Here is an 11,664-nt window from a genome sequence, read left to right on the forward strand (position 1 = left end):
AGCAATGTGGACACATCTTGGGAATACGTGCTGTGGAGACCAGCCCGCCTGTACCTCAAGACCTGCTCCAGTTGAACCTGAGACCTTCCTCAGCCCCGACCCCTGGGGTGGGGAATGTACTTCTCCAGCTGCTGCCAGCAGTCACAGACTCTCCAGAGGTTTGGGGGGGCTTCCTCCATCACTGATGCCAGGGGTGGGTCCGGTTGGCACAGCCAGATTGGTGGCTGTTCCGGGAGGACGGGCCTGGTGTATGGAGGTGGGGCACAGATTGCACACCATTGATGGTGAGACAATGAACTGCCTCGTGCCTAACACCATGTCTCCACTCGCCTACCCCGACCCTAAGGGGAGCCGTGGAAAAGCCCCAATACCTCCGACTGACTGGTCAGGTTTGTCAGGGCACCCGCAGTCTGTCCTGTCATCCTCAGGGAGAAGGGAAGGGGTGGGTGGCATCTCTTCATCTCTGAAGATCCTAACAAAGAGCAGCCAGGCAGTGCGCACCGTGGAGGAGGGGATCTAGTCTCCATCGATGCCTAGCATCCGTGAGGAAGTAGGGGAATTCACTTAGCTTCCTTGACTTGGTGGACCTCCGGGGAGAATCTTTATCCAGTGCCTTCACCTGGAGGTCTGGAGGCTCTCAGGTCAACTGTCAGTACCTCTCAGCAGTTTACATCTCCCGTGTCTCCATACGGCTAATTTCATCCACAGACCTGGTACCGGCAGAGCTCAGCCCACTGCCTCCATGTGCAGGATCCCTGTAGTAGCATCTTAATATGTGGTTGCTGAAGAACAGCTGAAGGTTCTGGGCTGATGGAATGATGGCTTCAACTGCTGAGCTGTAATCGATAAATGACAAACTGATGTATATTTTTCAGTTGTCCAGGTACTGGACCCGATGGACTATACCCCAAAGTTCTGAAAGAGGTGGCGGAAAGATTATGGAGACATTAATATTGATATTTCAGGAATCACTAGATTCTGGAATGGTTGTGAAGGGCTGGAAAATTGCAAATGTCACCCCATTCTTTCAGCAGAGAGGGAAGCAGAAGAAAGGAAGTCATAGGCTAGTTAGCATCTGACTTCAGTGGTTGGGAAGATGTTGGAGTCAATTATTTTAAGGATCAGGTTTGGAAGCATATGTTAAGATAGGACAAAGTCAGCATGGTTTCCTTGGGGGGGAATCTTCATGACAAATCTGTTGGAGTTCTTTGAGGAAATAACAAACAGGATAGACAAAGAAGAGTCAGTGGATGTTGCTTACTTGGGTTTTCAGAAGGCCTTTGACAAGGAGGACAAAGAATCAAAAACAGGAAAACAGATTATTATCTGAATGGTGGCCAATTAGGAAAAAGGGGAGGTGCAACGAGACCTCGGTGTCATTGTACACCAGTCATTGAAAGTGGGCATGCAGGTACAGCAGGCGGTGAAAAAGGCGAATGGTATGCTGGCATTCATAGCAAGAGGATTCGAGTGCAGGACCAGGCAGGTACTACTGCAGTTGTACAAGGCCTTGGTGAGACCACACCTGGAGTATTGTGTGCAGTTTTCGGCCCCTAATCTGAGGAAAGACATTCTTGCCATAGAGAGAATACAAAGAAGGTTCACCAGGTTGATTCCTGGGATGGCAGGACTTTCATATGATGAAAGATTGGATCGACTAGGCTTATACTTTCTGGAATTTAGAAGATTGCGGGGGATCTGATTGAAACGTATAAAATTCTAAAGGGATTGGACAGGCTAGATGCAGGAAGATTGTTCCCAATGTTGGGGAAGTCCAGAACAAGGGGTCACAGTTTGAGGATAAAGGGGTAGCCTTTTAGGACCGAGATGAGGAAAAACTTCTTCACACAGAGAGTGGTGAATCTGTGGAATTCTCTGCCACAGGAAGCAGTTGAGGCCAGTTCATTGGCTATATTTAAGAGGGAGTTAGATACGGCCCTTGTAGCTAAAGGGATCAGGGGGTATGGAGGGAAGGCAGGTACAGGGTTCTGAGTTGGATGATCAGCCATGATCATACTGAATGGCAGTGCAGGCTCGAAGGGCCGAATGGCCCACTCCTGCACCTATTTTCTATGTTTCTATGTTTCTATAAGCCACACATGTGGCTGCTAACAATCTAAGAGCCTGTGGTATTATAGGAAAGATGCTAGCATGGATAGAGGATTGGCTGATTGCAGAAAGTAAAGATTGGGAATAAAGAGGGCTTAATCTTGTTGATTGGTGTTCTGTACGGTTTGGTATTGGAACCACTTCTTTTCATGCTATTTGTCAATGTTTAGGATGATTGACTTGATGGTTTGGTGACCATCTGCAGATGATACAAAGATAGGTGGAGCAGGTAGTATTGAGGAAGCAAGGTGTTTGTGGAAGGAATTAGACAGATTTGGAAAATGGGCAGAGACGTGGCAGGTAGAATATAGCATAGGGAAATGTATGGTCATTGGAATCAACGTGTGGACTATTTTCTAAATGGGGCTAAAATTCAAAAATCAGAGGTGCAAATGGACTTGAGAATCCTTGTGTAGGATTCCTTAAAGGTTAACTTGTAGGTTGAGTTGGTAGTGGGGAAAGCAAATGAAATGTTATATTCATTTTGAAAGGACTAGAATGAAGGAGAAAGTATGTGATGCTGGGAGGGTTACATTTCGCAAGATATTTGACAAGGTCCCCCATGAGAGACTCATCCAGAAAGTCATGAGGCATGGGATCAGTGGAACCTTGGCTGTTTGGATAAAAAAATTGGCTTGCAGGAAGAAAGCAGAGGGTAGTAGTGGAAGGAAAGTAATCTGTCTGGAGGTCGGTGACTCGTGGAGTGCCGCAAGGATCTGTCCTGGGACCCCTGCTCTTTGTGATTTTTATAAATGACCGGGATGAAGAGGCGGAAAGATGGGTGAGTAAGTTTGCTGATGACATGAAGATTGGAGGAGTTGTGAATGGAGCTGTAGGTTGTCAAAGGTTACGAGAGGATATAGACAGGATGCAGAGTTGGACAGAAAAGTGGCAGATGAAGTTGGATAAGTGTGAGGTGATGCGTTTTGGAAGGACAAACCAGAAGGCTGAGTACAGGGTTAATGGTCGGTTACTTAAGAGTGTGGGTGAACAGAGGGACCTTGGAGTTCAAATCCATACATCCCTCATGGTCGCTGCACAGGTTGATAGGATAGTTAAGAAGGCCTGTGGGATGCTAGGCTTCATTAACAGGGGGATTGAGTTCAAGAGTAGAGAGGTCATGTTGCAACTCTACAAATCTCTGGTGAGACCACACTTAGAGTATTGTGTTCAGTTCTGGTCACCTCATTATAGGAAGGATGTGGAAGCTATGGAGAGGGTGCAGAGGAGATTTACCAGGATGTTGCCTGGATTGGAAAACAAGTCTTATGAGGCAAGGTTAGCAGAACCCGGACTGTTCTCTTTGGAGCGTAGAAGGATGAGAGGGGGCTTGATAGAGGTCTACAAGATTATGAGAGGCATAGATAGGGTGGATAGCCAGTACCTGTTTCTCAGGGCATGAATAGCAAACACCCGAGGGCATATGTACAAAGTTAAGGGAGGGAAGGTTAGGGGAGACATCAGGGTTAAGTTTTTTTTACTCAGAGGGTTGTGGGTGCCTGGAATGATTTGCCAGGGATGGTGGTGGAGGCTAAGACATTAGGGGTATTTAAGAGCCTCTTGGACAGGCACATGGATGAAAGAAAAATACAGGGTTACGGGGTAGTGTGGGTTTAGTACTTTTTTTAGGAATATATGGGTCGGCACAACATCGAGGGCCGAAGGGCCTGTACTGTGGTGTTCTAGTGTTCTGGTGATTTATAAGGCATTGGTCAGACTGCACTTGGAGTATTGTGAGCAGTTTTGGGCCTCTTATCTACGAAAAGAAGTGTGGGCAGTGGAGAGGGTCCAGAAGATATTAACCAGAATTATTCCAGAGATGAAAGAGTTAACGTATGAGGAATATTTGATGGTTCTGGGCCTGTACTCACTGGTATTTAGAAGAATGGTGGTGATAGAGGGGGAATCTTATCGATAACTTTTGAATATTGAAATGCCTGTATAGAGTAAGAGTGAAAAGTGCTAGAGGTGGGTATAATTATAATGTTTAAAAAGCATTTGGACAACAAATGAGATAAGCACTGTTGACTTTGGATGAAGGGCTTCTTTCAGCGCTGCTGACCTCTATAACCATGATAGTGTTAGATGCGCATATCACAGAGATTTGATAACCTGAGTACTCATCTGAGGGGTATTGGCAGGGAAGGAAGATGGACTGATGTAAGGGGGGGGGATTGTCGGAGGGGACTGAGTGGGTATTGACGATGTGGGTATGAAGGGATGTGAGAAGTGATTGGAGGTTTTGGGGGGGTGTTACATATATGCAAACAAGGATGATACTGGAGTAGTACGATTAGAAGTTTTTACTGAGTTGGTGCAACACGGGACAAATTACAATGGTGCTACGAATTACAGAGCTATGAGCAGAGCCCGCCAAGATGACATGTGTACTTGAAAGCCCATGTGAAAAGCGTGGGCCGTCTGCACATAGGAGACCCGATCAATCCACAACACAATTAATCAGCTGCATGCCCACTTGCAACATTCTCGCAATCGGTTCATCCCTGCCTTCTACAGATGAGAACCGCAGGGGAAGGGGATCTCAAGCCAAGTCAAGTCGCTTTTATTGTCAGTTCAACCATAACTGCTGGTACAGTACACTGTAAAAACGAAACAATGATCCTCCAGGACCCTGGTGCTACATCAAACAACACAAAACTACACTAGACTACCTGAAACAACACAAAACTACACTAGACCTCAGGCCTACACGGGACTACATAAAGTGCACAAAACAGTGCAAAACAGTACAATAATTAATAAGCAAGACAATAGGCACAGTAAAGGACAAATTACAATATAATAATAAATGATGTAAATGTAAGCAATGTAAACAATGTAAACACGAGAACGCCGGAATTTCAAGCAACACACATCAAAGTTGCTGGTGAACGCAGCAGGCCAGGCAGCATCTCTACGAAGAGGTGCAGTCGACGTTTCAGGCCGAGACCCTTCGTCAGGACTAACTGAAGGAAGAGTGAGTAAGGGATTTGAAAGTGGGAGGGGGAGGGGGAGATCCGAAATGATAGGAGAAGACAGGAGGGGGAGGGATGGAGCCAAGAGCTGGACAGGTGATAGGCAAAAGGGGATACGAGAGGATCATGGGACAGGAGGTCCGGGAAGAAAGACAAGGGGGGGGAACCCAGAGGAAGGGCAAGAGGTATAGTCAGAGGGACAGAGGGAGAAAAAGGAGAGTGAGAGAAAGAATGTGTGTATAAAAATAAGTAACAGATGGGGTACGAGTGGGAGGTGGGGCCTTAGCGGAAGTTAGAGAAGTCGATGTTCATGCCATCAGGTTGGAGGCTACCCAGACGGAACAGTACTCCTCTACTGTAAAGGTGAAGCCACACTAAGGTTGGAGGAACAACACCTTATATTCCGTCTGGGTAGCCTCCAACCTGATGGCATGAACATCGACTTCTTTAACTTCTGCTAGGCCCCACCTCCCCCTCGTACCCCATCTGTTACTCATTTTTATGCACACATTCTTTCTCTCACTCTCCTTTTTCTCCCTCTATCCCTCTGAATATACCTCTTGCCCATCCTCTAGGTCCCCTCCCCCCCCCTGTCTTTCTCCCCGGACCTCCTGTCCCATGATCCTCTCGTATCTCTTTTGCCTATCACCTGTCCAGCTCTTGGCTCCATCCCTCCCCCTCCTGTCTTCTCCTATCATTTTGGATCTCCCCCTCCCCCTCCAACTTTCAAATCCCTTACTCACTCTTCCTTCATTTAGTCCTGACGAAGGGTCTCGGCCTGAAACGTCGACTGTACCTCTTCCTACAGATGCTGCCTGGCCTGCTGCGTTCACCAGCAACTTTGATGTGTGTTGCTTGAATTTCCAGCATCTGCAGAATTCCTGTTGTTAATTTGCTGAAATGTCGGCCCCATTTAGTCCGGGTCAACTGTCTGATGTGCCCTGGTGAACCGTTGCGGGGCACAGATGAAGGGCAGTCTCTCTGGGTAGCCGACATTGAGGGCATTGGGCTGTGAATCTCCTCTTAATGAAATGTCCATCAGTGTTGGAGCTTTAACACAATAGCCGATTGATGCAGGAACTGATTGCAATAGGCTGACTAGTGTTAGGAATGAGCATAACTGTGCCAAGTTTTGGTAACATAGGAACTCTTTTATAGCTTCCGCGGATGGAGGCCCATTTGGTGATTTTGAAGCACAACTAATCGACTGAGTTGTCTAAAAGCATTTCTTATACTTTAGCATAAAGCCGACACCGCCCCCCACCCCCAACAGGAAAGTACTGCGTCTGTTGCAAGGCCACAATTGATCTGATGGGCTCCGGAGGGATGGAGGGGTGATTGAAGACTGAGATACAATTTTGGGGTTTCCTCTGGTCTGGATGGAGTGGTTCCATCGACCCTCTGTCACTGGGAGTGTGAGTGTGGGATTAATCATGGATTCATCTCTCTCTTCATATTGTAGAGCCTGGACTGTTGAGAGCGGGTCTCAGAGCTTTAGCTGACGCCTTTAGTGCTGTCAGGCGCTTTCTGAGAAGTCTTTTCAGCTGCAGGAGATAGAAGAAGGTGAGAGGGGAGACGGGATCTGTAGGTCGAGGGGAAAGAAGGTGCATTTAGACAGAAGGAGGGCAGGAAAAGGAAAAGATGGCTGAGGGAGAGGGGAGATTTGGGCTGGGTGTCAAGCAGGGTGAAGGGTCTGGGGGGAGTGTAAAATAGGGGCAGGTAGGAGAAAGAGGAGAGAATTGGGAAATAGGGACGAGGGTCATGGGATTGGGTGCTGGGAGCAGGGAGGGGTTGGAGAAGATGGGCAGGGGCTGGGGACAGGATTGGCAGGGGTAAAGATGAAGAAGGGTTCAGGGACTGGAGAATGGGAGACAGATTGGGGGATAGCGTAGAGACAGACGTGATGGGGAGGAGAGACGGTGGGGAGAGGAGAAAAGGTATGGAAGAACTAGGAAGAAGGTATTTGGGAGGGGGAACAGGGTAAAAGGATGGGGGAGTGGGGAAAGGGAGTACAGACGGGATGGGGGAGTGGGGAAAGGGGGGACAGACAGGGGATGGGGGAACGGGGAAAGGGGGGACAGACAGGGGATCAGGGAGCGGGAAAGGGGGGGACAGACAGGGGATGGGGAGTGGGGAAAGGGGGGACAGACAGGGGATGGGGGAGTGGGGAAAGGGGGGACAGATGGGATGGGGAGTGGGGAAAGGGGGGACAGGGGATGGGGGAGCAGGGAAAGGGGGGACAGGGGTTGGGGAGTGGGGAAAGGGGGGACAGACAGGGGATGGGGGAGCGGGGAAAGGGGGACAGATGGGATGGGGGAGTGGGGAAAGGGGGGACAGACAGGGGATCAGGGAGCGGGGAAAGGGGAGTGGGAAAGGGGGGACAGGGGATGGGGGAGCGGGGAAAGGGGGGACAGACAGGGATCAGGGAGCGGGGAAAGGGGGGACAGACAGGGATCAGGGAGCGGGGAAAGGGGAGTGGGAAAGGGGGGACAGGGGATGGGGGAGTGGGGAAAGGGGGGACAGGGGATGGGGGAGTGGGGAAAGGGGAGTGGGAAAGGGGGGACAGGGGATGGGGGAGCGGGGAAAGGGGGACAGACAGGGGATCAGGGAGCGGGGAAAGGGGAGTGGGAAAGGGGGGACAGGGGATGGGGGAGTGGGGAAAGGGGGGATGGGGATGGGGAGTGGGGAAAGGGGGGACAGACAGGGATAGGGGAGTGGGGAAAGGGGGGACAGGGGATGGGGGAGTGGGGAAAGGGGGGACAGGGGATGGGGGAGTGGGGAAAGGGGGGACAGGGGATGGGGGAGTGGGGAAAGGGGGGACAGACAGGGATAGGGGAGTGGGGAAAGGGGGGAAAGATGGGATGGGGGAGCGGGGAAAGGGGGGACAGACAGGGGATGGGGGAGTGGGGAAGGGGGGAAAGATGGGATGGGGGAGCGGGGAAAGGGGGGACAGACAGGGGATGGGGGAGTGGGGAAAGGGGGGACAGGGGATGGGGGAGTGGGGAAAGGGGGAAAGATGGGATGAGGGAGCAGGGAAAGGGGGGACAGACAGGGGATGAGGGAGTGGGGAAAGGGGGACAGACAGGATGGGGGAGTGGGGAAAGGGGGGACAGACAGGATGGGGGAGTGGGGAAAGGGGGGACAGACGGGATGGGGGAGTGGGGAAAGGGGGGGACAGACAGGGGGATGGGGAGGGATCTGGGGAGTGATTGTGGAAAAGGGGAGGGAGGAATGAAAACTTGGGAGAAAGTCTGCCTATCCGTCACTGAGAAATGTTTGTTGGAGCGGGCAGGTGTGGTGTGACTGACAAACACTGATCAGTAACACGCCGTGTCCCACAGGAACCGCAGCCTTTAACATTCAGGCAATTAGAACCAATTTCCCCCGGGATCAATAAAGTATGACTATGACTATGACTTAGAACAACATTGGCGATGACAGAGGGGTGGGGAGGTAGATTGGGAGAGGACCAGCAATCCCATGAGGGACAATCCAGCTCAGAGAACCACTCCACTCCCCTCTATTGAAACAAAGAGGACCTCTCCACAGACCCAGTTAGTGGGGAATGGGGAATGGGAAATGGGACACATCCCAGCTGTAGAAGGAGAGATTCGGGAGTGGTTTTCTTTCCCATTGGAAATGCTGTGAGCTTTGACATTCCCATTCCCAGATTTTTGATCCACTGTATCCTACAGAATTTGGCCTCCATTCACTCCTCCCTCCCTCTTCCTCACCATACATTCTGACACCCCAATTCTGCAAATCCCCCTCCTGCACCTACACTCCTCCTCCTGCTACATCTGCACTCATCCACCCTCCCCTAAACTCCTCCTGCAGCCTCTCTCCTCCTCCCTTCTGTCCCCAGCCTTCTCCATCATCCATTCCACCACCTCCTCTTCCTACCCCTTCTCCCTCATTCCTCCCCTCCTCCTCCCCATTGACATCCTGTCCCAGTCTCCTCCCTTATCCTCTTCCCACCATCCTGCCTGTCATACCCCTAAGCTTCCCTTCTCATCCATCATCTTTCTCCTCTTCATCCTCCACCCCATTTTCCTCTCCTCTTCCCCTTTCCTACAATTCCACCTTCTCCCATTCCCCCTCTTCACTCTGTCCTTCCTCCCTTTCTTCACTTGTCTGCCTCTAATCCCTTCTCCTCGTCCCCTCTTCCTCCCCCTCATCCTCTACCTCCTCATCACTCAACTCCTTTTTTTCCCCCTCCCTTCCTCTCTTCCTGAAACTTCCCCACATCACTCCCCCACAGCCCGTGTTACTCTCCCACACCATTTACTTCCCAGAGGAAATTTCCAGAGATTGGAGATGAGAGAGGAACTCATGGAAAATCCAGGGAGATCCCAGCCAGGGTTTCGGACATGGTGAAGGGTCCTGGGACTCCTCTTCCTGGACTGTGGGGCTGAGTGTCAGATTGTTGATATTTTACACTCTTTGGCATACAGAAACCAATTAAAGTTTCACTGAATGGTTAAAGATTACTTTTTTTTTTACTTTGTAGCTGTGTCCTGCAGACATTGGCACTTACCTCCAAGCTGAAGCAACTGTGGACTCACTCTCAAGGACACAGCTGTTATGTTCTGTGTATTATTTGCTTATTTTTTCACCATTTGCATGATTTATTTTTTTTAAACAAATTGGGTTTTTGATGGTCTTTGTTTTGTGGGTTTTTTTAAATGGGTTTCTTTGTTTCACGGCTGCCTACTGGCAGACAAATCTGAAGGTTGTATACAGTATACATATGTTTATAATGCCCTGGTTCATGTCTTTACTGCGATGCTGCAGGTATTTCATTTAGCTGCTCTGTAGGGACAGTCTGTTCTGCTTTCAGCCTGTTTGGGTTATTGTTGAAGATAAGGGATGATGAGGATTGTGTGCTGTCCAATTAGCATAGGGGAACTGGGGGGGGGGGGAGAAGAGTTTATTTGGTGAGGGGCATTAAGGTTGGGCTTGGGGCTTTTGTTTGGCAGGAGGTGAAGAGAGCAGGTGCTGGAGAGAAGAGGTCGTAGGGTTTGACCGGGTGCAGGACCGTGATTTGTCAAAGCCAGGTGCCAAAATTGATAGAGGATCGATGAATATCGGTGAAACGTTGAGCTCCAACTTGTGCACGTTGGACTGCTTAATTAAAATGGGCCCTTTTCTTTCCTAACCCTTGAGTTAAGATTCATAAATATAATTCCTTTAATCTCATGCTGTGTGCTGTCTGTTATTTCATGGCACTAATTTGTAACAGGATAGGAAAGGACACAGCATCCACACAAACAGGGGGCTTTGGGGTGGGAGCGAGCCGTCCCAATCTCCCAGCTTTGTCTTCTCTTGCCTTACACAGCCAAGGAAACTGGGGGTTTCACGTACTTTGATAGGAAATGTGCTTTGAACTTGGTACAGTACTTGAAAACATCAAGTGATACAGTGACATTCATAATTTGCGTCAATGACCAACACTGCTTGAGGATGTGCTGGGGGCAGCCCGCAAGTATCGCCATGCTGTTTTTCGACAGCATGAAACCCCTAAGCTGTTTGTCTTTGGGTGTGGGAGGAAACACACACAAGAGCATTAAGAGAGTGGCGGATGTGAATCCTGGCATTGTAAACTGTTACACTCCCTGCTGCCCTCTGCACCACAGTGCCGCTCCCAGTCTGAGAGCCTATTGACAGTGTTTGGCATTAATGTGGGCACATTACTCAGCTGTGCACTGTCACACATCAAGCGTCTCAGGCAGCATCTGGACAAAGAGACAAAGTATTAACGTTTCAGGTTCCACACCCTTCGACCGAATCTCTCCACACACGCTGACTGACGAGCCTCGGGCTTCCAGTGTTTCCTGCCTAAGCTTCAGATTTCCAGCTCAATCAATTGCTTGATATTTACTGACTGAGTCTGTCAGTTTTATAATAAAAATTCGTAATCGGCCTTGTCTCAAACTATTGTGTTGTTGGACAAATGTGGGGCTGGAGGGGTTTACAGAGACAGGGAGGGGGTTACAGAGACAGGGAGGGGTGTAGGGGCCGGAGGGGGTTACATAGACAGGGAGGGGTGTTGGTGCGGAGGGGTTTACAGAGACAGGGAGGGGTGTAGGGGCCGGAGGGGGTTACAGAGACAGGGAGGGGTGCAGGGGCCGGAGGGGGTTACAGAGACAGGGAGGGGTGCAGGGGCCGGAGGGGGTTACAGAGACAGGGAGGGGTGCAGGGGCCGGAGGGGGTTACAGAGACAGGGAGGGGTGCAGGGGCCGGAGGGGGTTACAGAGACAGGGAGGGGTGCAGGGGCCGGAGGGGGTTACAGAGACAGGGAGGGGTGCAGGGGCCGGAGGGGGTTACAGAGACAGGGAGGGGTGCAGGGGCCGGAGGGGGTTACAGAGACAGGGAGGGGTGCAGGGGCCGGAGGGGGTTACAGAGACAGGGAGGGGTTTAGGGGCCGGAGGGGGTTACAGAGACAGGGAGGGGTGCAGGGGCCGGAGGGGGTTACAGAGACAGGGAGGGGTGCAGGGGCCGGAGGGGGTGCCAATCTCACAGGGTGAAGCAGATAAGGTCAGAGTACAGAGAAGGTGGTCAGAGAACAGAGCCGGTGGGA

The 11,664-nt window shown here is 50.6% G+C and overlaps 1 protein-coding gene across 1 annotated transcript in view; it reads left to right on the forward strand.

Moving 5' to 3' along the window:
* LOC140209584 (uncharacterized) overlaps positions 1-11,000 on the forward strand; it is a 53,565-nt gene extending 42,565 nt beyond the window's left edge. The window contains exons 6-7 of the mRNA XM_072277857.1: positions 6,547-6,647; positions 9,595-11,000. Of these exons, the coding sequence (XP_072133958.1) occupies positions 6,547-6,641 (95 nt within the window). The 3' untranslated portion in view covers positions 6,642-6,647; positions 9,595-11,000. The remainder of the gene's footprint in view (positions 1-6,546; positions 6,648-9,594) is intronic.
* The last annotated feature ends 664 nt before the right edge of the window (positions 11,001-11,664 follow it).

The sequence above is a fragment of the Mobula birostris genome, chromosome 14 (genome assembly GCF_030028105.1).
Source record: "Mobula birostris isolate sMobBir1 chromosome 14, sMobBir1.hap1, whole genome shotgun sequence".
Taxonomy (NCBI): Eukaryota; Metazoa; Chordata; class Chondrichthyes; order Myliobatiformes; family Myliobatidae; genus Mobula; species Mobula birostris.